This window comes from Liolophura sinensis, chromosome 1, assembly GCF_032854445.1.
Source record: "Liolophura sinensis isolate JHLJ2023 chromosome 1, CUHK_Ljap_v2, whole genome shotgun sequence".
NCBI classification, from domain to species: Eukaryota; Metazoa; Mollusca; class Polyplacophora; order Chitonida; family Chitonidae; genus Liolophura; species Liolophura sinensis.
This window is the reverse complement of record NC_088295.1, coordinates 8,983,260-9,009,682: the sequence shown is the minus strand read 5'-3', so window position 1 is coordinate 9,009,682 and position 26,423 is coordinate 8,983,260. Positions and strand designations below refer to the sequence as shown.

At 39.2% G+C, this 26,423-nt stretch overlaps 2 protein-coding genes across 8 annotated transcripts in view; one reads left to right on the top strand and one right to left on the bottom strand.

The window, feature by feature from the left end:
- Positions 1-645: 645 nt before the first annotated feature.
- On the bottom strand, positions 646-7,164 carry LOC135468303 (RNA demethylase ALKBH5-like). Its single transcript, XM_064746488.1, has 3 exons — positions 6,294-7,164; positions 4,795-4,875; positions 646-4,362 (listed from the first exon to the last, which is right to left on the bottom strand). Exons 1-3 carry the CDS (start codon positions 7,013-7,015, stop codon positions 3,927-3,929), a joined length of 1,239 nt encoding a protein of 412 aa, XP_064602558.1. The 5' UTR covers positions 7,016-7,164; the 3' UTR covers positions 646-3,926.
- Positions 7,165-21,025: 13,861 nt separating this feature from the next.
- The window catches only part of LOC135461690 (calcium-dependent protein kinase C-like), a 100,836-nt gene continuing 95,438 nt past the window's right edge, over positions 21,026-26,423 (top strand). For all 7 annotated transcript variants that reach the window (XM_064738889.1, XM_064738887.1, XM_064738884.1 and 4 more), the window contains exons 1-3: positions 21,026-21,183; positions 21,906-21,937; positions 23,298-23,380. In XM_064738889.1, coding sequence (XP_064594959.1) covers positions 21,026-21,183; positions 21,906-21,937; positions 23,298-23,380 — 273 coding nt within the window. The remainder of the gene's footprint in view (positions 21,184-21,905; positions 21,938-23,297; positions 23,381-26,423) is intronic.

Genomic DNA, 26,423 nt, shown 5'->3' with positions numbered 1-26,423 from the left:
AAATCAGTTGATAGTACTCTGGCGGCAAGGACTCGTCCTGCTACAAGAAGACATAATATATGTACACACACCTAATGACTCCTCGTCATCACAGCCACAAGCATACAAACATATATACATACAAGCATACTATTTAAGCACGACAAAGGGAGACAACTTCTGACAAGCACATTTAGACGTGAAAGACAGCTGAACCAGGTTTCACGAAACATCTTAATTACATACACATTTTGCTTTTAAAAGCCACCTAATATTTGTCTTGTGTTGGACTGGAGTTATTTTCTTTTCGAGAAATACTCCATGTTGAACTTGTCGGACTACCGACTGTTTAAACTATCGACATGAGCAATTTACTAAACTTCGGAAGATTCGTGAAACGAGGACCCGGCACCTGGTTGATGAGAAAAGAAACCAAACTGGAATACCATATACAGATGTTGTCGGCCTTTGCCAGATTTACGCACGGGAAACCAAGTACATTTGTCCATTGTCTCCAGGGATAGAGCCAAATTCCTGGATATAACACTGGCGCTTTAAGCATCACAGAATGTAACAGACAATTCAGTCTTAGTTATGCAATCTGAAGAAGCCATACCGGAGATTTTTAGTAAATGCGCGAATACAATCGAATTTTTGCAATTATTTTAGAATAGACCTAATCATTACCTTTCACAAATTATCAGCTTCGTCTGAGTACGTGTTACGTTTCAAAATCGGCAATAAAGCTCCAAAGATGAAAAATCCGGGTCGCATTATAACTTTTTCAAACAGTAGAATCATTTTAACACTATAAACAATACATGTACAAATGTGATATTTACTGACAGGCGACAATCTGAGCTATTCTTCCTAACTACAGAAAATACGATTAGCGAATATAGATTTTTGGCCAAAATCTCCTGTACAGCCTTTTAACGTATGAGGAAAAATACAACCTAATAGACGTACATTAAGCCACTCGTCTTTAAAACTTTAATATTTTCCAACAATCATGGTAACCAACATACATATATCATCTGGTATGATCTGCATTATTATGTACATAGCTCCTGCCATTTTCCACAAGCGATGAGCACTAATAAATGGTAATGTGTGTACGGCTCGTTTTGCTGTAGCCCTATGTAAAATGAAACGACAGTTCGGAGTCGGAACCTAATCATTTTCGCTTCATCGATACAAACAAGCATTTAGACGGCATCTGTATAACTTCACAATGTGTTCCACGGTCTTCAAACTGAATATATTACTGTCTGAACAATTAACATCCACACACATGTACATGATACGATACATGGCTTGAACATGCAAGATCTTTCAGAAAGGCTAGCAAGCAGATACATTTGTTACAGTTCATTTTAACTTCTGTTTTTGGCGTCGGCTAGCTATCAAGTCTTTCAGTCATTAGAATTTCATATTGTTTAAACCGAACAAAGGAATATCGCCATGTACCTGAATCCTTCAAGTAAATATTAGCTGAGTGTCGATAACTTTATCCATTTTTCCAGATATACAGCTGAAAGGTTTATACTGATGTTATTTTAACACAGAACTAATCAGAAGTATTTCACCTTCATAATGGTACAGTAATTCTTTAACTTTTTCGCATGTTTGCAAAGTGTTTATTCAAGCAAGTTCTGAAGGCATTATTCTGAGTAGACTGATAAAATTACACTTTTGTGAAGCCCTGAAATTGACCACTCAAGCCAATGTAGTTTTGTATCCAAAATCAAATTAAAAATGTGCAAAAACTGAACTAAAAGTTGCTCTTTCGTATGCGAAATGGATGAGGAATTAGGGTATTGACAATTCCTTTGCAGATATGAACATATAAAAAATAACTGACCCACACAGAGGGCAAACAACTGCTGAAACTTTAGCAAACATTAATTAAGTAATAATGACTGTAAATTGTGTAAGACATACGCCCAGACAAAACTTTTGGAGCAATACCAACATACTTAAACAATTATATCAAATACTGACCAGGTTCAAAATCACTCAAAAACAAAACGAAAAAAAAGACTTATGTATATCTAAACATTGCCTATATGTGTGGAGACATACTGTTTCTGATGCAAGCTGCTGTGCAGCGAAATACAAAGTCAGCCACTTCCAATCACAAAAGTGACTACTGGAGTATTCTACTGAAACGTGCATAATTACATCATATCTAACTACACTGTTTTTAAAGGACATATACCTTTACAAATTAAAATTATCAAGATCTCTTTTCTCTATTTTTTTTTCTGTCAGACAAACTACATGTAACATACATGTAGACATACTACAACACATTTTATGTGGACAAGAGTTCTGTCTACTTTGAACATAAATGCTTTGTGACTTGCTACGCTCTGTATCAAGAAACATGACACCGACTGGAGCAACTAAACAATTATAAAGTAAAATACAACAAATCATTTTGACTTTCTTATAAAATTTGCAATATTTTGTGAGTCTATCACAATAACAACCTGTAAGATATTAAACCTGATAAAAATGTGATTCTTTTGTAAGTTTGCCCCGCAAATCTCTAACGATCTCTTGTTACCTTGTGTCAACAAACAAGCCACTAATAGAGATGACAAAAAGCTCCTGATACAACATTACACACACTAAAGTTGCACTGAAATATCTTTCATCTGCAATAATTGCTGGTGGAGAAAATTGACATGACAGAGATAAGCTCGCTGACCATGTATGCTGTCGTATTAGATCTTTTTGTCTGCTCTGATACAAGTCTGTCCGCTGGCACAGTGCTGGTAATGGAAGCCAGACAAGATTCTACTGCCAAGTCAAGTTACATGAAGGAAATACACCCCCATTTGATTATAACACACTTCATTATAACATGTGCTTCAATAAAACACAGCTACAAATATCACAGTGTCCCCTAAATTTTGGACAAAGATATTACTGTACACACATGTACATCTTTCAGACGTGTCAGTGAGGAAAAAAACGTCTGATTTTGTTAATTCTTTGTACACAGAAGCTTGGTTCTCATGTAATCATAAAGTTAAAATCAAGATATTATGTTCATTTGTGTTACAGTTAACAGTCAGCATCACGCTATGTATGCTGATATATCACAGACTAACAGTGGCTAACAAACTTCATATAACACAGTCAACACTATGTGCACGCACAGGGTCAAACTGCGTGCACATTGTAGATGTCACGGGACCTTTCACCTTATAACTTATATCTCACCAATCAGCCAATCAATGACAACTTTATCTTTAATAACAATGCCTAACTTTTATAGTTTGTACTATTTTTTTCTGATCCGTTTCTCCTATAAATGATTGATAAATGAACGCTTCTCATGTTATTTCAATATATTTAGTATGTTCTTATGTGATGTACACATTTCTTTCGTAATGAATTATATATATGTATATATGTGCACGTACATGTATTTATTTGTTTGTACATGTATACATCGATGGTATGTCAATGTAGTATTATGCCCATTAATCTATTTCAGAAAACAGACCTTACCTTTACAGTGTAAGATATAAGACACAGAATATGGATGTCTTTCGCTGTAAACAAATATTCTTGCAAATTGCCATTACTAAGGCAAATACATGTATCCCTAATATTCAGTCAAATAAGATATTCCTAGTGTTTTATGTATGTATGTCTTATGTAGGAATATCAAATCACACAATGAATGCATCAAATCAATAAAGGACTGCAAAGTCAAGGCTTATCTTTCATTCCACAGACTAGAGATCATTCAGGTATGCAGAACTTGTTCTGAAAACTGTTCAACTTGTATTGTTTACTTCCAAGCTTACAACAGTTTTATCCTTTCTTCCTGGGACAATCCATCTTACTTGAAAGATTCCACCATTCATTCAGATTGCATGACATTCGCAGATCTAAGCCACTCTTTCAATAGCTCCTGGCCAGCCAGTCTACCTGTAATGTGTCTTGGGTAAGCGAACCTCACGGTGGGATGACTTTCCCCTGGGCTTCCTCTCCTTGTCCCTGTGGCTGTGGGAAGATGCTGCTGTTTGTCGGGCTAGCTTCATCGGTGGAGGGGATGGGTCTGAATCAGAGGACTCGCTGTCTGAGCTACTCTCAAAGGTACCGCTGCTAGAATCAGAACTGTTTGCTCTCTTCTTTGACAAGGGTACCACTTTAGAAAATATTTTTGAACTTTTTGATTCTTCAATACTGTTTTTTCGCTGAGCCTTCTGCTCTTGGGAAGTCTTAGAATGTGCAATCACAGTACGATAAGGCTTGTGTTTACAGTCTGAGTTGCTGTCACTATCTGTGTCTTTGCATTCCCCTGGGGGTCCAACACCAGGCTCTACAGATGGTCCTAACCGTGGGGCGTCATCCCTAACCCTGTTAACATAGACCACGCAGGAGAAATGTGACCATTTGCTGCACATTAACTTTTCATACCTTCACATTTCACATTTTTGTATTATCTTGCAACGGTTGCAAACTTGCCAGCAATTACTTTTTTCTCTATTCATTTTCGCACATTCATGCAGCATAACGTGGAACTTTCTTGCATAATATCATTAAGTCTAAAGGATAATTTCCAACCCATGCAATCATCACACAAACAAACAACATGATTTACTTTTAACGTCTTTTATATCATTCATTTTAAAACACTGATAAAAAATTGTAAACCACCAATCTTAGGCAAGTTCCTGATGAATTCTCCCATATGAGAGGTATAGACATGCACATGTTATTGGTGGAAGACAAGAAGTTTTCAATAAACCATCATGGAGACTTCTTGCCCTTTGAATGATGGAACTATACCTTCTTAAGATGATAACAGCCCTTCTTTTCACAACATCTTGAGGTCTTATACAGTGGGTTATTTCATCAGCTGCATATCCACTACAAGAAAAAACAGTGCAATTCAAGTGAGTTGCTTCAACCACGAATTTGTCATTTTAGCTAATAATATATACAAACAGCATATATATATATATATATATATATATATATATATATATATGCACCATTTTGGAAACCTGTAAAATCTGTCAGATACTACTCATGCAGAGGTCTGTTACCTTCTGCCCACTACCTCTGCTCAAAGAGCACGCAAATCTGTTACAGATGGCCAATTAACATAATCCAGTATGACCAATGGAAATGACCGTACCACAAATTTGTACTCATTTGCCAATGTAGTTTGCTCATAAGCTCACTAGCTTACGTTTATTCAGAAAAAGCACAGATTTTTTCGGCGGATCATAGAATAAACAGATTCAAATGGTCTGTTGTGGAATGAGTAGTCAGTTTCAGAGGCAGGCTACTGTCTGTATCACATGTATTTATTTATTTATTTATTAATTTATTTATTTATTTATTCGTTGTTTCATGCCATAGTCAAGAATCTTGTACCCAGGTGGTCGGAGGAACCATTGAATTCTGGCAAGTTACTGACGAGCATTTCCAGTCTGATGAACATATATGCATACCATATAAGTTGAACACACAGGGATCTTCCACAATGTTGGGTTGTGAAAGGGTCCACACGAGTACCATCAAATGCTTATTGTCACTAAACACATGGTCCCACAAGCAGTAAGAGAGGGGTAATCTAGTAATGCACATGGAGTATTTACCAGTTATTAAGCGCATTACTATTTCCCCAACTTCTGCAATATTCTGTAAGACGAATCGGGAGCTAGAGACCACGCGATCTCCTCAGTAACAAACAGCCTGGGTGAAGAAAACCGTTCCCCGAATGTTATTGTATAGGCAAAACGCTATTTTTGAATCAATGTCAGCGATCTTGCATCCGTTGGATTTGTATAATTTTCAGCTGTCCAGATAGTCTGAGTATTTCTGCAGAGCTTTCATGATGTTATTTTGTACAACTATTTTGTACTAGTCGCTAGCAAGGTGATAAAAAGTGACCTTTTCCCAATGCTTTAACACTGGACGGCCATTTTGATTTCGACATGAAAGGGTGGTCACGTGACCACCAACTTCCGACCCGTTTTACAGAATGTAACCGCAAATTGAGGAACTTGCTAAAAGTCCTATTATGTATACAACTGCGGTATACTTAGTATATCCATATCTGCATGGTAGACCTACCTTTTTTTTTTTTTTTAAATTTACTTATTCATTTATTTGATTGGTGTTTTACGCCGTACTCAAGAATATTTCACTTATACGACAGCGGCCAGCATTATGGTGGGTGGAAACCGGGCACAGTCCGGTGGAAACCCACAACTATCCGCAGGCTGCTGGCAGACCTTCCCACGTACTTTTTTGTAAATAAAATTATTAACAAGTACCTTATAGCTGTTACACATCCTCTATCTATGGGTAGGCACAAAACAGGCTTTGATACCCTGATGGGTTTGAATGTAAATTTACACCCAAACGATAATGCACTGTCACTGAAAAACGACACCGACACGATTGGCCGTTCAAATATATGAGGTGGATCTATGTGTGACACGATACAGCCACCGGGCATGTAGTCATTGATCACTGCACTGTTTATAAAGCCCTTGGGTACAATTTTAGCATCACAGAGCGGCTTGACGACCAGTTCATGCACCCAGCCCGGCACTTCGTCAACTTCACCTTTCGGGTACAACCTTTCCATACCAGGGCCTCGTTTTTCCAACTGTGAACCGTACGTGTAACCTTCCCCAAAGAAATACTTATTGCGCAGCGGTGCTCTATCAACCGTGTGTTTTTTGTACTGGCCGTTGTTAGCTGTCACGACGACTTCGTCGATTTTCGCCTCAATTTTCTCGCACTCTTCCACGCTGAACAGACGTCGTTGTCGTATGCCAGTGTGGATTTTGCGCAGCTCCTCTTCTCGCTCTGACAGGCTCTGATGATCATATTTTGATCTCGGCGCACCATGATCTGAGACATGCACATCGCGAGAGATGTAACCCTCCTCGCTGTACGCTCGTTTGTGTCCCCGTGACTGAGATGTGGAGTGAAATCGGTGTGGTGACAAGAGCTTCTCTCTCAAATCAACGTATCCCGCTGCCATCATGAAATGTTCACATCCGGTCACTACCCACAATTCTTTGAGGTAAACACAAATTTGGCGGGAAACTCTCCATCGATTTATACCAGAGCCACGTTTTAATGCAAATCATGTTAATTCTTTATCCGAAGGGGTTGTGCTAAAGTAAACATCCTAAGCGGTTCAGTTTAACCCAGAGAAGTATAGTCAGGAACATGTGTAAGTTAAAACTTATTTGTCCTGATTAAACGAGAGCCTACTATTAGTTATAAAATCATTCATTGGTGTTTTACGCCGTTATGACACCGTATTATAAAACGAGCAATCAAATCAATAAATATGAAATGTTTACCATTTATGCTAGGCCTAGGTCGACCTTAAAGTCAATATTATGAAAGTACAGGGGCCTACCTGTAGCGCCTAGAGAACGAGAACGGTACCATCCGCGCGCGATTTGCACCGCCCTCTCGTCGTGGGCCGCGGGTCGAAATGCCCTCATCCGGCTTCCATAACGCACCATCTTCGTGTCGCGGACCGCAACGCCACCGTGGGCCGCGGGCCGCGGGGCGAAATCCCGCATCCGGCTTCCATTCAAAAGTTTTGTTACTGCACGCGAAGCGCATGCATGCAATAGGCCTACGTGCATGCAGTCTTGGCGGTTATATTTTTGCCCCCATTTATTTGTTTGTGTGGTGGTGTGTTTCTTTCTTCATTGTTTGTCTCTCAGCAACTTTATAAAAAGATATGCAGTGATTTGGAACAAATTGTTCATACAGGTTGACCTTGGGCTGAGGACAAATATTTTAAATTTTGGTGGTTAGGCCTACCCGGATACGGATCTAGATCCATGAATGTTTATAAACGATTCTTCACCATATTGACAAGATAGTACAGAAATACAGAGTATTCTCCCTTCGTCTGTAGTGGGGGGAATTTGGCCACTTATGGCAGTGAGGTTTGCACCCTAAGAGTACGTGCCTTCTACAGTTATTTATTTATTTGATTGGTGTTTTACGCCGTACCCAAGAATATTTCACGCATAGGACGGTGGCCAGCATTATGGTGGGAGGTAACTGGGCAGAGCCCGGAGAAAACCCACGACCATCCACAGCCTTCTACAGTTATAAATGAACACATGCATGCTCATAGGCCGATAGATACATATACATGTATACATGTTGTCCTCTTGTTGAAAGGGGACGCAACCTAGCTACGGACTTTGAAAACCTCGATATATACGTGCATATACTGTCCAGGATAAATAGGATCACTAATCAATACAAACGAGCTATGATAGGTAGATATCTCACATACACATATCTACATGATCACAATATGTAGCTTACATTTATAACTGCGATCAAGGATAGTTAACACTTTATAAATGAGCACTTGCACGTCCGAATTTCTGGAGGTGACAAAGGTCTTCGTCATTGTACCACCAATAAAATCCGAGTCTAATACAGGGTCACTCCAAACGGTCTTGTTTTAAAGTAAATATACATTCAGTTCCAAGATACATGTATACTTTGGTCTGTTCAATTGTTCATGTTTGGAAATATATTTGATTTTTGCATGCTTAACGCGGTATTCATTTTTTTTGTTTTTTTTTGTTTTTTTTTTGTTTTGGGCGCATACTATTTATTGATAGGGGCCTCCGTGGCTCAGTCGGTTAGCGCGCTAGCGCGCTAGCGCAGCGTAGTGACCCAGAAGCCTCTCACCAATGCGGTCGCTGTGAGTTCAAGACCAGCTCATGCTGGCTTCCTCTCCGGCCGTACGTGGGAAGGTCTTGCAACCTGCGGATGGTCGTGGGTTTCCGCCGGGCTCTGCCCGGTTTCCACCCACCATAATGCTGGCCGCCGTCGTATAAGTGAAATATTCTTGAGTACGGCGTAAAACACCAATCAAAAAAAAAGAAAAAAAATTTATTGATACTCCGGCCCTATGTGGGAAGGTCTGCAGCAACCTGCGGGTGGTCTTGGATTTCCCCAAGGTTCTGCCCGTTTCCTCCCAACATAAAGCTGGTCCCCGCCGTATAAGTGAAATATTCTTGAGTAAGGCGTAAAACAGGAAACAAATAAATAAAAATGAACAGATATTTTGTAATCTTACATCTACAACAGTTTCTAACTCCAGCTATAATTTAGGTGTTAACCGTGTATACGCACTGCCTATTCCGTCGAGTTTCTAGCGTCACTGAGTTACTTGTTGTCTCCCGTGTACGTCATGTCTCCATCCATATAATACGCCCCCAGGGTGTGGCCTTTCTGCAATCGAAATAATGACGTCTATGTGCATTTAGACAACAATTTGTGCATGTCTCTCCATGCACCGACAACTTACATTTATTGCGATCCATGCACTTGTTTTCCGGCGTTATATGTGTAAAACAATGCACGAATAAACGATGCACAACATGATTATGATTGACGTTCCCAAAAGTTTTGCACATTTATTTTCGAATGTTCGCTAGGCTAATGCGAATGCTTAATTTCTTTAACATGATGGGGGAAACATTCTCACCCGTTTATGTTTTGCAGGCATTACCAGCTTCCAATTTTGTGTGGGATATTTTTATATATACTACAAGTGCCTAACATATTGTGAATTAGGTTTTTTTGTATGCCTGTGTATGGAATTTTGGAATGATTACAGATTTGCCAAACGGTAGCAAATTGATATATGTCTTGAGAGTGTTTGCACGTCCGGATTTACAATATGTGTAAATATGGTGCGCAACTGCAAGTGTACGCTTTAACATATCGCTGCTCGTGATCGAAGCTGGATATGTCGTGTTCGATTTTCCAGTGTTATTTCTGTCGATTTAATAACCACCAGGCAGCCGTTTCCGTGCCGACAATTTATAGCTGTAGCCGAGGTCTATACACTAACTCCAACAAATATCCGTAAACCGAGCGTTTGTGCGTTGGAACGCTTCTATCTAATACGACTCAAAAATTCTTACCGCGCATTGGTGGAAATTACCCGATTCTGAGGATATCTGCTGTAAACCTAGCATAGAGGCGCCACCATCGACTAGCCAGACTAGACACTGGACTCCACCTACCTATAGGTACTGAGCTACCAACAGATTTTTGGGTCAAAATGTCAAAAGGTTTGTGAACCCTAAACCAGGGTGATTTAGATGGAGCAATTTGTACACAGGACATATAGACATGGAATGGACGGTCTCGATGAGCATTACAGACCGTATTCCCCATGCGTGTAGAGGCCCAACTGAAGACAGTTAGAACACGATAGCATATCTTACATGCACGTATTCTACTGTTCACTTGGTCGCGAACATATAACTATTGGAGATGATTAAAAACCTAAAGATTATTATTATGTATTATTCTGTGCGTTATATACATACACCCCAAATCTATATACATGTAGCAGGAGTTTTGCAGATTCTATGCTGAACTATACTGTCTATATGGATCATGTTTGAGGAACATGTCACGAGATGTACATACACATATAAAGGATTTTATAAAATTATTTGTTATAAAACACAACGTAGTCTATTCGCTGAGAGTGTAGCGTAGGCTGTATTAGGGCGTGGAGTTTGTTCTAACCGCACTTTTTGCACCTGATATAAAACAAATTACTCTCCATGCCCATGCCCCAGCATTCCACTGGGTTTTTTTTTTAAATAATTATGACGTCACCCGAGGCAAAGCGTTCTTGACGTCGAAACTGAGCCTATGCAGTTTTACCTTATCAATTAGAAAAAGTGTTCTAATTTGATTTCCTGTGCAAGGATATGGACCTCCTGCATATCCATATGTACAGCATGTATATACGTGATATTTGTTAGAATTATGGGTCATCGGGATTGTTTATTTCGTTCATTTTGGCCGTTCTGGCTTTGCGTGTCCATCTATGCCCCCATTTTACAGCTATTGTACGAGGAACGGAAACAACGACTATACCGAGGCAATCAAAGCTATTGGACACGTCAACCAAACGGTTTGCGTATCACTCTGCCAGTGATCTATCTTCGACCTTTAGCGAGCCTCGTGTGAGTAGACCGGGTCCGGACCGACATCCCTCGGAGTGACCAGGATTAATTTAGAGGTGTGCTGTGGACATTAGTACTCATCAATTGCCCATAAGTGATTAAAAGCCGCGTTCCACCGGTTCGGTCGCTCCTCATGGTGAACGTTCCTCTTACTGCGAGACCTATATATGCTCCCAAGGTGATCGTTCTACGACGATAAGTCTCACCTTTTGAGAAACGAGACTGAGCTAAAAATAAGAGCTGTGACAGCGCTGGCTGTCTGACTGACTTGGTCGAATGAAAGTCCACATTGTCTTATGTTGTAGCCAGCCTGTAATTCTCCCAGCGGAAGTAACCCAAGAGCACAGCGGATATGATGCTTGATAAAGCTGGACTACTGGTCCCTATAAAGTCTCTTGTCCACAGACGTTCTACAGGGTTAAAACGCCTAAGTGATGTTTAGTCCCCAAAACCTCGCCATATATACATGTATATACATGCGAAACTAAACTGTACATCATCATCGTTTTCTCAGTAAACTAACCTCATGAAAAAAAATCTAATTCTTTGATTCACATTTATATGTACTCAGCTTGACAGCATGCAGTAAGCCGGGCATGGAGCTATGAATGGTTTTATAAAAGTGATCTCTGAATAGCATTTGGAATTCTTCATTACTTTGCTTGATGTGTTAAACTCTCCTTCGATAAACTCACTGTCGTCACATACCCAGATGCTTTGAAATGTTGCTGATGTTTGCTTAAAGTGTGTGCATGTAAATGTACAGGTATATGCATGGGGTTTATCGTATTCGCCAATCGAGATTATTCAGCTTGTTAATGACCATGTCTTCTTTCGGGGTGCCGTAAGTGGAATTTCTACCAGCAAAATCGGTGGGTCGTGGGTCCCCAAACCCTACTCCACCCTGACCTGTATCCTTATTATATCCCCATGATGCTATTGGCAAAGCTACAAGGTGTGGATTTATTTATTTGATTGGTGTTTTACGTCGTAGTGAAGAATAGAGACCCGTTCTTTCCCCACCACCATAATACTGCATGGCTGCAGTCGTATATGTCAAATATTCTTGAGTAAGGCGTAAAACACCTATGAAAAAAATAAATCCCAAATTTGTAGGTTTGCCTTTAGTATCATAGGGATATCAAAAAGAATATCCCAACCAGTCATATTACAGCTGATCCAAGCCCGACCGGTACTCGCACTTACACTATATATGTTCTCATGAACAATTGAGGATGCAAGTTTTGGTCTTGGGCATGTCACGTCCCATTCCTTTACGGGCGACATACAATATAACATACCTAAGGGCAAATATATGACAATATGATGTCAAGTGGAGGGATATGGACTTGTACACAGAGAAAACTCCTGACTAGAAATACCAAAGAATAAGGCGTGGTGTGTACTGTTATACCAGACAAAAGGAAACAGAAATGCAAACTTTTACAACACATAAATATACACATCCGTTGCATATACACCACACTACATGTATTTACCTCTACTTATATATCCCATGAATGCATGTACCATTCTATCCAGGAAGTTAAAACTGACAGGAAATTGTTGCGCTGCAGATCGACGCAGTATGAAATACACAAAACTGACATTGCAGTTTACATGCAGCAGCGCTGGCTGATCAATACCACGTCTAGGTCATCTGCAGTTGGATTTTATGACAGGAAGTTTGTCCAGAGGTGTGGCCCTTTCCCACGGGCTAGATAGATGTATATTTGTTTTCCCACAACCCTTATACCTTGTCGTCCAAAATACATTGTAAGAATTGAATGCAAATTTACAGCCTGAAGCACTGTATAGTGTTACAGTAAATCATGTTGTAAATATTATACACTATTTTCCAGCGCAATTCTGCACGTATGTGGTGTAATTTTACTCTAGTCTATGTGTATTTACAGCATTGTCTAAAACTGTAGCAGTTTGATCATTTACAGTGCACTTTTCTCTAAATGTACACTGGTTTTCTTTGTAGATATGTAGATTTTGTTAATTTGTTAATTTGCAGTGGAGTTAACTGATCATTTACAATGATATATGTGGAAAGTTTGGGTGTAAATATTAAACAGCACATTTTGTAAATCTACAGTGACAAGAACTGGTCACAAAACTGCCAGCACTTTTCGCTGTAAAATAACAGTGAAATTTGTAAAAGTGTAAGTAAAAGAAGTAATCCTACTTTTGGAGGAAGCAGCACTGAATAAATAAATAAAGACCACGTTATCCCAGTCTCAGCGTGATTCTCATTTATTTCAGATTGAAAGGAAAATATAGCAAATAATGGATATTGTACATAAAAAGCTAGGCTAACGCATCCAAAATTCACAAACATTATAGCTGCGAAAATTGTTTTCACTGTTCTATAGGTATAAGATGAGCGAGGCGCTTACGGTTCACACTAATTGCAAGATCCAACAGGGAGTCACAGGGTTGTGTGACAACACTGGCCAGTCAAGACGCCTTGGTACCGTGATGTTTGGCCTTGGAAGGAAGTGACGTGCTCGGGGCCTATATAGGCCCTTCCCACACAAGATATTATAACAGGCATGCAACTAAATTATTCAACTGTTTTTATCTCTGAACTATCGACTGATTGATTGACTGATAAATTGGATTTTTAACGCCATAATGAAGAATTTTGGGGGGTAGTTTTATGGGTTGTGGGACCGGGGTGACCAATGTAAACCAGTGACCTTTGGCAAGTTACTGACGACCTTTCTCGTCATGGACGCCATGTATTGTTTGAAGACAACGAACGTAGACTGTTCAAGATCGGGATTGAACCGACCCATCCATGACTTGTGGATAGGTTTTGTGCACTTTACTCAGTGAGTTACTGTAATCCCGCACCACGTTGATATGATTTGTGTTATGCATGTATAGCAGAGATAAATGATAGCCTTTAGGTTTCGAATAAATGCAACAGTATCTTATAAATACACCCTAGCACAACTGTTGAATATATTCATAAAAAAATTGGAAAATTGCTTCCAAATTTTTGGTACTATGCAGTATTATTTATTTTAGCAGCGAAGTTGATTGGGATGTACAGTTCCCAGATGCATTTTCTGTACAGCTTGTTTTATTCGGTATTGCTCAAATGAATAAAGGAAGAAAGAACAAACTCTTTTAATTCATGTTCCACATTGCCTTTGTTTTCTCTAAATCCCAAGTTGCTGTAAATCAGGCGATCATGATCTTCATTAAACATGTATGCCGATGTTTAGCTTCATTCAGGACGTAACCAATTTGAAACGGACCGTTTATCCTGTGTCACTATAATGTGAAGTGCAATGTCTGATGTCTTCGGCATGATACTTCAGTGGCGGCAGCACTTTGGCGGCTTAGACTTGCCCTACCACAAGAGGACACAATGATATATACACACACCTAATGACTCCTCGTCGTCATCTGACTGAAAAAGTACGACGTTAACCGCCAAGCATACATACATACCAATTTGACCAGTAACACGACGAACCACGCTCTTTTGTTATATTCGTTCAATATTTGTATGCACAGCTTTGGACAACGTACACATCGATCTTTATTCTATATATATATATATATATATATATATATACTGCATCTAACTTAATCAGGCGCAGAATAATTCCACACACCTACGCAACCCAAACCGGACGCCCCGTTATATTTTCATATGGTTCATATGAACAAGCTAGTCGTGAAATAGGTCAATTGAAGTATTCATGGAAATAGACAGATGCAATTCAGCTGTTTTAACTGTCCTGGACATTTGCCCATGACTGACACTGGTCCGTAGCTCAATAGCGATATCGTATGTGTGTATTGCATGTCTTGTGTTTCAGGATATTGCAACTCATGAAAAAAATGTCGTCAAAGGTTATGAATTTGGTGAGTGCAAAGAGCCCATTCGTTTGTTTCTCACCAGAATCAATCTTGTTGCCCCGGTGTTGCTGCATCATATCCAAAGCTTCATGTTCAAGAACAAGAAGTAGTTGCGTCAACATACATACTAGTGCATACAGACAAGACATTTCTATTAACTTACTATCTTGCTGAAGCAAGTTATTTTGGCTTTTCGAGAAAATACTACAATAACACGTTGTTATTGTGTCTTTGCATAATACTATTTATTCGTTGCACCCAAGCAATGTGCGGAGTGGAAACATTTGTCATTCGTGCTCATTTTAGGCGAGTCCACACTCACAACACCAGTCTATATGATATAACTACTCTGTATTATACTTCATATCTCTTATAATCAACCTTTACATAACATTTTTGGAGTGGTTTTTGTAATTAGACCTTTTTCTATATACCACAACTGGGGACCGAGATGGCCGAGGTGGTTACAAGTGCTAGCACGGCGCAATGACTCAGGAGCCTATCATTAATGCGGTCGCTGTGAATTCAAGTTCAGCTCATGCTGGACACATGGCTCATGTGTAAATTGGTGAGAAATACTGCAATCGCCACAATGCGGGTATATAGAGCGAACATTTAACTAATGAACAATAATTTACGAAGCCGTAAAAATGACATGGTGAAAGAAAAAACCTGGAAGAGAAAAAAACAAAGTACATGGTGAAAACAAATTTTTTTTTTGGAAGAGCATTTTTTTTTAAGCTCCGACTTTGAAAGTCGGGGGTGAGAGGTTCCTATGTCATTGCGCCGAGCAGGCATGCACAGGTTTTTAGCCATCGGCCATAAATGGCTAATGGCTGATTACCATTTTGTTTGCGATATTTATCACCCATTTAGGCTATGAAATATACATGTATACAATCAAGCAGGACATACGGGGGTTTGTCAGTGGGGAGGTGTATTGCTTTTCCCTGGGCTCTGTCTGGTTTCCACTTCTCAAAAACTGGAAAGCAGCGAACATATAACAAGTGAACAATAATAAAATGACATACTCTGGAGCTAGTTTTACAAAGCATTTTTTTTATCGTTTGTCGTTACGATATTTGCGATTATCGTACGTGTACGAAATATTTGTGAAACTGGCCTCAGAACTGCAATTGACGTATAAACAGCTACACATTATAGCAATTAAAAATTTAGTTCATTAAATGTTATTATGAACAGATGTGAACAGATATCATGGTGTGGTAAAGGGGTCACCACATGCATGCACCGTCAACCCTGGCTGATTTTTCCATGGGCAATTTCTATGAAAGCCATATCCAAGAAGGTAATGTAGAATTTCGTCTAATTCGCTACAAGAGATACGTTCAGCAACCTCTGGGTGGTCATGGGTTACCCTCAGGGCTCTGCCCGTTGCCCTCCCACCATAATGCTGGCCGCCGTAGTATAAATGAAATATTCTTGAGTACGGTGTAAAACACCAAATAAATAAATAAATAAATGCATGGGATATCTAACTCACAAGTATTCGGCTTTCAGTAACAGTTGTTATATACTTGATCTTAACTGTAAGATACCCGAACTCCCATCCCTTTTTTTTGAAAATGAAAGCAATGGTACTTCCCAATGTGTGTTTATTTGTCCTCCAGTCTGAATCTGCTATGCAGAAACTGTACTGTCTGGCGGAAGAAACCGGCCCTCAGTCTTTTCAACTGAATACCACATATACAAAAGACAATGCAATATCCTTCAAACGACTGCTTTACAAAGCCATGTACATCAGTAGCTTCTACTTGAATTAGCAGTTACCGAGGTCACCATAAAAAGAAGATCTAGTTGATGACCAATTTTCTGAATATAGTATGGATAGAACAACGGAATACTTTGTGTCGAAACGTTTTACAACAAATCAGCCCAGACAAAAACCATTTGGCTCTGCCTTTTCTCGGGTTCCAAGGAGATACACATGTACAAAATCGTTGAATGAAGTTACATTTGACTATTATATAGTTAAACAATTTAGTCAATATTTCATTACAGTAAAATTATACGTGGAATATTTCTGTTAGACATCAAAAGCAGTGATTTGCTATTATACAAGTTGTGCATATTAATCAGTCCAGACACGTTTTAAAATATATTATTTAGCACATCAACCAGGTATGAAGCAGCTATACCTGCACTACTACTGGTTGATAAAGTATCAATGTTGGATGTTGCAAGAATAGGCTATTGTTTATTGTAGATATCTGCTACATGGTTTTTCCTGACAAAACTTGACGCGATCAAGGATAAAATAAATGTTTGGATCTAGAGGACCTGGAAGGTACTCGAAAAGTAACCTGGATAGATGAGTATGTACAATTCACTATAACATTTGTACAGCTATGCAAAACAAAGATCAAAATATTTACATCTGTTTTCCATGCAATATTGGCAGATTAAACTGTATACATAGGTTCAAATAGTCTGAGCACTGATGAGATGCTGACAAATTAAAACACGCGAATGTAACGAAATGCTTTTCTGTCCGTTCTGACAGCACAGTGTGGTTCGCGCACAACATATCATGGGCATGCCCTGACTGGCTTCGAATAAGGCCAATGTTCAAGGATCGTAAGGCACATGTATTGGGGAAATTTTGCCACATTCGTTTTAAAAACCCGAGCATTTTGAATGCTGTCTTAACTACACTTACTGTACTTAATAACATGATAATTGAGTCTGTAGAGGAGAATTTGTAGAAGGGTCCTAGACATTACACGAAAGGAAACTGGTGACATTTCTTTTCAATGTAAAAGTTACTAAGAAACATTTTCCACATTTAGCATAAACTGTCAGGTTACACACCGATTCAGAAACGTATAAAGATGAGTTTATAGTTGTAAACAATCGGTAACAGAGTAAAAGGACTTAAGAACCTTTACATCATGAGTAAACATCAGGTAATTAGAACTGAGGAAAGATTTATACGAAAGGCAGAAACAAAGCAAGCATCGAGGACTGAGCCCTGATGCACCCCAGAAGGGACGTCCCCAAAACCGAGGACATATTGGATGAATGAGCCTGACTTATCATATGGTAAATACTGATTTTGTGCTGTTGGGGGACCATTGCATGCGCATTGGTCACAACCCAAATAAAATAGAGACAAATGCATTCAGGGATAACAAGGCTAGATTTTTTTAAAAATTACAATGAAAAACATACTTCAACAAAACGATTTTATGTACATTTTATAGCTGTGTAAAACAGTTCACTACGCAAATGAAATTGTTCTCTGTATAGATTTGACCTCATCGTTTTTGTTTTTGTTTTCGCCAGTTTGGATAGTACACTGAAGTCAACTCATGTGTAAACGTACAAGCTGAACATATGCTAATTGCAATTGCCACGTCGGCCCCTGAATGCTGATGACGTAAATACCTACTCTCTGAAAGCTTGTTCATTGAAGACATCCTGTTGTACAATAGCGTGACTTGTCGCATTATTTCTGACGTTGACTGAAACCACTCTACACCCTTCCATACTCAAGGGAATATTTAGAAAGAAATTGAAACCACTATTGCAACTTTCCACTTTACAACTTTACAGTAAATTGTTATTGAAAACATCCACCTTACAACTGTTTGTGTATTGATGGCAAACAAAAGCATGCATGTGTCATGATGTCAAAGAACTGTGTACATGTGTTGTGATGGCAAACAACAGTGTGCGCGTGTCATGATTATGGAAAACAGCATACCTCTGTCGTGATGGAAAACAACTGGATGCATATTTCATGATTATGGAAAACAGAGTACCTCTGTGGTGATGGAAAACAACTGGATGCATGTTTCATGATTATGGAAAACAGCGTACCTCTGTCGTGATGAGAAACAACTGGATGCGTGTTTCATGATTATGGAAAATAGCGCACCTCTGTCGTGATGGAAAACAACTGGATGCGTACATGTGTCATGGTGATGCAGAACTGCGTAGGCCTACATGCGTCTTGATGGCAAGGAAACGTGCGCAAGTGTTTTGCTGACGTGTTGACAAAGGCCTGCGATTATGTGTAGTGATGGTATACAGAGCTGCATGTGCGAGGAGGAATGTAGTATTGCAAAAGAACTACTTGCACACTATGTACGTTATGATAAAGTAAAGAACTGTTTGCATGTTATAATGGTGCAGTCTTCCATGTGCATGCATGAGTATAGTAGTGCAAAAGAACTACTTTCACAAACTGTGCAATATATTATAAGAAAGAACTGTTTGCATTTATTACAATGATGCAGAGGCGCAAGCGCGCGCATGAATATTTTAATAAAAAAGAACCGCTTGTGCATAATGTACATTATAATACAGTCAAGAACTGTTTGCATCTTTTACAATGGTACACGGCTCAGGCCTGTGCATGGGCATAATATTTGAAAAGAACTGCTTGCACACAATGAATATTGTAGAATACAGTATAAAGGACGACATGAACATATATAATTATCGTTCAGCAAAACTGCGTACATTTGTTGCGATTGTTAAAAATCTGAGCATGCGTCGCAGTAGTAAAGAACCGTGTGAATATGTGTATCTCCGGTGGATTAAATGTATAGTCTCTGATAAATTTGTTTAACGTTTATGTAATTATTAAAGTAGCCAGTTTTGATAAGGTGCTGCGACAATCAAACCCTTGACCGCTTAGGTCACTTGTTCGAATCCAGCTCAAGCAGTTTTAAGTCAGGAGGTTTGCGAAATACCTTAGGGTTACTAGCGGGTTACTTCGGATACTCCGGCTTCGTGAAATGTTCTCTAGCACCAAATAAATAACGTAAATAAATAAACAATTTGGACTGACGATAGAATGGCGGTTGGTTTGATCAAACACACACAGCATTGAGTTCTCATCAGTCTTGTGAAACAGATATATACAGAGTTGTAACCTATACTTATTGAGGAAGGTACAACCTGTGTAAAACTGGTGTTGACCAAATATCCCGGGATGGAGGTGGAGCGATCAGCTGTCTGCCGTGGGATGGTCATGCTATAAAACACCTTCCACAAGAATCGATCATTACATTGTTAAGCGAAAAACCTATATTGGTCTATTTGAAAGTTGTGTCAGCCAGTTTATATAGAGCACATGTTTGCACTACATGTGTGTAGAGAGGTGCCATAGTGCGGAAATGGGAGTTGCTGCAGCCCATATAGCAGTTGTAAATGACCTAACACAGTCTGCTGTAATAACCACTAATGCCATGATGGTTATATATCCAAACACTATTGTGCGTGCTATACGTTGCCTAAGCAATGGCCGAAGTTAAAGCATGTGGATGCTTATACATTTGGTGGATATAGCCCATTTTCAGGACAGGAAAACAGAAGTATAGCCTAACATAATTCGTAGAAAATATAAATGAAACTCTTGATGGCCTTTTTGATTAACATTTCACTCTCACGCATTAGACGCTCCCTCAACTGTTTTGTTGGGTTAAAATTATATTAGATGACGCACATTTTCAGTGTGTAATGACATGTTTTTTTTTCGAATGGTGTTTCCTGTGTGGAATGTAGGAAAATAGGGTTCATTAATTTGCATTAGTTGCAATGTTAAACCTGTGATGATACACCAGGCAATTTTATACAGCACGATTCCAGAATTATAGCTCTCTACATATGATAAGATCGAATTTACCATGGTAAGAAGTATAGCCTATAGCTACATGTAGTAAATGAGAAGGTAATGGCGTCAAATCCGGGAGTAAACGATGTAGAGCCTAAAGATGCTGATCTAGACAGGTAACCGTAGGGAAAATAAAAGTAGAAATATTAATCCACAATAAACTGCCAGGATTTTTATTCTAGGTTTTGTGTCTCAGATAAATAACCATGGGGAAACCAAATTATTTATATGCACATAATAATGAGAAAGAAAAAAAACGCAAATAGAGAACAAAAAAAACGACACTAATAAGATCGGTGCAGATTACAGTCGTTCGTGATTGTTAGGCCATTTGTTTCGCTTTATCTGCCTGCTAGAAAATCGATGTCGACTGTAGGCGAACAGAGTTATCTGCCGCTGAAGTGGCGAGGGATTGTATGATAATCGTGGGCCGACAGCTAGAGCCAACGCCTGGCATCGCCGACACTTCACTGGGAGCAAGATGGCTAACAACGAAGGATCGTTCGTAACGAAAGCCCACGGTGTGCATAGAAGGGGTGCATTACGGCAGAAGAACGTGCACGAGGTGAAGGATCATAAGTTTGTGGCAAGGTTTTTTAAGCAACCGACCTTTTGCAGTCATTGTAAGGATTTCATATGGTGAGTTAATGGAGCAAATTGCCTTTCGTCCGTGCAGGTCGCGCCGGTGTGTAGACTGGAGGCTGCCTGAGGCCTGTGTATCTGCGGCCGCGGCCGCTCACTGACAGCTAGCTCACCTCTCTACCCATACCGTCTCCCCATGCATGTGCTTAGCTAAACGCTCTCATCCGAGGCTCGTTGTGAGATCTGTAGCCAGACCTATTACACGGTCATATCCACAACTGAGATTTATGCTTTTTATTAGCTGTGCCGTAAATGTTGATATCTAGATAAAACAGAGCTGTAAAACTTTAAGTGGAAGCTGAAAGCTTCTTAGGTTTTACGGAACTTACCATTAACAATCGCTACAAAGGTTATGTAGGAAATGAACATGGGATGCGCTTACCAGCGTAACTTGAACTTGCTCGTCGGAGCAGTATGTGTAGTGCAACTGAACTGTCGTTGTCGGGCTACTGTATGCATATCACTGACTTTTATCATCGCCATAAAATTTCTGTCAAAAGCTTAATGTGGAACTATATGACATTGAAATTGCCTTCACTCTTGCTTTCAGTTACATGCCTTGTGCTAGTGCTATGTATGTCCAGTATATAGTGCCCCCAGCCATACATAAAGCAGCACATAGCAAAATTCTGAATACAGGAGTCGCATGTCAAATGAATGCAGTGTGGCCAGTTATTTAGGAATTAATTCATGACGTTCATGCTTTGTTGTGTTTTCAGGGGATTTGGCAAACAAGGATTCCAATGTCAAGGTATGTCAGAAAAACTGTTTACCTTCATTTTTCTGTTTATATGATGTTACATATATTTCTGGTACAACTCTTATACTCTTATAGTATATACCCTCTTATGCCGAAAACAACTGAATATGAATTCATTCATTAGTGATTACAGGTGTTGTCTTGGATATTTGCTGGTGTGTATTTAAATGTAATTTTAGACTTCAAGCTGTCTCTGAGATGTTACATAATATTGTACATACCACACGATGCAGACTGCGCGGATTAATTACTGCAGAGAGGCTGAAGGATGCTTGTTGCTTAGCGTGTATCAAGTTACTGAATCATGCACATGCCGTGCATGGGAGAAGGCATGCCTGCTGTTAAAAAATAATGTTACAAGAAAACTTCAATAAATGGTTTCTTGCCTAAAATTTCTCTTGCATTTACCAGGACATATATACATTAAGCTGCAAATGATGAAACATAACAATTTTGTCTAATTGTCTTCTGCTGCATTGGCTTTTATGAATGCACATAGAGCTGCCTGCTTGGAGCATTTCTCAGGAGATAATGGTACTTTTGTTTGATAAATGAAAAGAAAATAAATTGCCTAATCACTTATGGTGTCAGGTAAATGATGTAGGCTGATACAGGAAATGTAAAATGCATGATACACATAAATACATGATGTATTAGGGATAGGCACTTCATAGGTTTTGACTTGAATTTGTCATGCTTTAAAGCATTGCCATGTTAACATGTATAATATTTAAAGAAAATGTGGTAATTAAAAGCAGAAAAATTTGTGATCAGGAATATGTTAATTTCCCATGGTTCCTTGTTCCATGTATGGGGCCTCTGTGGCCGAGGTGGTTAGCATGCCAGTGCAGTGCAACGGCCCAGTAGCCTGTCACCAGTATGGTCACTGTGAGTTCAAGTTCAGCTCTTCGGCCTCTTCGGCCGTACATTGGAAGGTCTGTCAGCAACATACGGATGGTCGTGGGTTTCCCCTGGGCTGTGCCTGGTTTCCTCCCACGATAGTGCTCTCCACATTTGTATTAGCGAAATATTTGTGAGTATAGCCTAAAACACAAGTCAAATAAATAAGTTGTTTGTTGTATTTGTATATGTATATATTATGCTCTCATAAAGCTGGAATTTTTGCTCTATTCTGCATACTGTATAAAAATTATATATGTTTATTCTTATTGTACTGTCTGAAAAGTTTGGTGATATAGCCTTGAATATTAACACCTGAGGTCAGGTGTTTCAAGACCATGAACATGTCTGACCTGATATGCCCATGTACATCTTGTGATATACATGGCTTGTACAGTTGTGAGCCCTTAGTCTTTCTAATAAGCCTGATTTGGCTGTTGTTTATTGACAGTGTGCTGTTTTGTGGTCCACAAACGCTGTCATGAGTTTGTATCGTTCAGTTGTCCTGGAGCTGACAAAGGACCAGATTCTGATGTAAGTACTTTCTACTGTTAGTTTGTATACATTATAATTTATACAGTAACCATTGTCTCTGCTCAAAGCTTAGAACAGGTTAGCTTTGGCATATTTGTGATGTTTATAGGTCTCTTTCTTGTCAAAGTGTGAAAATATACTTTCTCATCACCCCTACCCCCACCCCCAACCCACCCTACCCCCACCCTACCCCCACCCACTTCCACCAACCTCAGGAACTGTATATAAAGTGGCTGACACTTTATGCATAACTTACTACCTACGTCATGGGGATATTTTGGAATGCAGGGTAGGTAACTAGAAATCCACCCCAGTATGTCAAAAAATCTTTTATTTCGTCAATAGATATGTTCTATAAAAATTCTTTTTTCATACATCTGTTGTTTTGAGCATATTAAAATCAGTTGATGTGTGTAAGTTTATGTGTGTCATTTACAGAAACATTGTAATGTTTGTTTCAGGCACATTGTTATATACAGTAACAAGTTAATAACATAGATACAAGTTTTGGCAACATTATTATTGATATTAGGTGTGTTACTATTTGTCCTCCACTTTAGAGGATACAGTGTTTCAGTAAGTCATGATGTGCATATAGGTATATGACTCCTACACAGCTGAAGTATTATTGGTACATATACACCCTGAAAAGTGACTTCATCATTTGCTGATAAATGGAAACATCATGTGACTTCAGGACATGCTGACAGGTTGTGACAGTTTGTTACAAGTTATACTTGTACATTGACTTCTTTACCACATACCTGTACCTGTATATATTATCATCACATGGCTACAGGTGATCATGTCAATGAGTTTGTTATGTCCCAGGACGATGCGTCGTTTTATGTGACACCCTGTTGCCATGAACATGACCGACTTGCAACTGACACACCCATGTATAAAGGCAGCGTAAAACAAGAACATGACATTATGGACCACAGGCTTATTGATGAATCAGACTTCATCAAAACGTAGTATGACTTCATAAACTGTAGAGATCCATTGATGTGACATTGTGCATGTCAAGCAGGAATATGACTTCATAAACTGTACAGATCCATTGATGTGACATTGTGCATGTCAAGCAGGAATATGACTTCATAAACTGTACAGATCCATTGATGTGACATTGTGCATGTCAAGCAGGAATATGACTTCATAAACTGTACAGGTCCATTGGTGTGACATTGTGCATGTCAAGCAGGAATATGACTTCATAAACTGTACAGATCCATTGATGTGACATTGTGCATGTCAAGCAGGAATATGACTTCATAAACTGTACAGATCCATTGATGTGACATTGTGCATGTCAAGCAGGAATATGACTTCATAAACTGTACAGATCCATTGATGTGACATTGTGCATGTCAAGCAGGAATATGACTTCATAAACTGTACAGATCCATTGATGTGACATTGTGCATGTCAAGCAGGAATATGACTTCACTGCTGGCAACAAGACATAGTTTTACATGTATATGTACCACATTGTAAAACTGTCCGGAAAGTACATGGGAAGGTCTGACAGCATCCTGGGGATGGTCGTGGGTTTTTCCCCTCCCACCCTAATGCTGGCTGCCATTGTATAATTGAAGTATTCTTGATCAAATTAAAACATTGTAAAACATGAATTTGACTTCAAAGACAACAGGCACACTTATGGTTGACATGGTAAAACATGCGTACTAATAGTTGATATAGTAAAACATGCATACTGATAGTTGACATGGTAAAACATGCGTACTGATAGTTGACATGGTAAAACATGCGTACTGATAGTTGACATGGTAAAACATGCGTACTGATAGTTGACATGGTAAAACATGCGTACTGATAGTTGACATGGTAAAACATGCGTACTGATAGTTGACATGGTAAAACATGCGTACTGATAGTTGACATGGTAAAACATGCGTACTGATAGTTGACATGGTAAAACATGTGCACTGATAGTTGACATGGTAAAACATGCGTACTGATAGTTGATGTGGTAAAACATGCGTACTGGTAGTTGACGTGGTAAAACATGTGTACTGATAGTTGACATGGTAAAACATGCATACTGGTAGTTGACATGGTAAAACATGCGTACTGGTAGTTGACATGGTAAAACATGCATACTGGTAGTTGACATGGTAAAACATGCGTACTGATAGTTGACATGGTAAAACATGTGTACTGATAGTTGACATGGTAAAACATGCATACTGGTAGTTGACATGGGAAAACATGTGTACTGATAGTTGACGTGGGAAAACATGCGTACTGATAGTTGGCATGGTAAAACATGAACATGTCTCTACAGGCAACAGAAACCTTCACACATGATAGTATAAACGTGGACAAGACATCATACATTTACATGTGGGCTATGAGCAGATACTTTGATATCTGCCAACAGCAGAGTTTCCTGTTGTTGATATTCATATCAGTAACCGTGCAACGTTGCCCCATTGCTGGTATTCCCAGTAGCGTCACAAATATGGCATGTAGTGATTTACATTTACAGTTAGTGTTCCATTATATGTATTGTATCGTTAACAGAGTACTCAGTTTTCTTTTTAAGTATGTGGCCAAATTCTTCGAGATGAGACAACCTTAACTTTTAATATAACCTTAGAGTAGAGTGAATGATTTAACGATCTAGAACAGTTTCCCCTAGAAACTGCCTGGCGTCATGAATATTACACTACAAAATAAGTGGTGTTTTATTCAAACAACGTAACTAGTTACGGCATGTTGTTGGAATTGGATTTTATGTATTTGTCCCAATCAACAGGAGAAGTTTATGGGTATCAAGTATCTGAGTTTGGTGATACATTATTGCATTCACATTGTCCGTTGCTGTAACAAGGTTAGTGTGCATCATGCTAGGCTAAATAACTGTACAGCACAGCAGCTGTACATGCAGGTAATTTGAGCAGCTGGAAACATAAACAGTTTTCAGTGCTTACATTGCCCTGTTTTAACTATCCTATAGCCAGGACAGGGTCATCCTAGAGTTAGGAGCACCACTTGATCACAGACATCTGGTCTG

Bases quoted from the DNA above. Each gene is read 5' to 3' on its own strand.
- LOC135468303 (XM_064746488.1), bottom strand. From the start codon at position 7,015: ATGATGGCAGCGGGATACGTTGATTTGAGAGAGAAGCTCTTGTCACCA. The intron at 4,876-6,293 runs GTACTTGTTAAT...TTTTTCTTGTAG, and splicing joins GGATGTGTAACAGCTATAAG to TGGATATGCAGCTGATGAAA. The intron at 4,363-4,794 runs GTATAGTTCCAT...CTATGTTAACAG, and splicing joins GCTGTTATCATCTTAAGAAG to GGTTAGGGATGACGCCCCAC.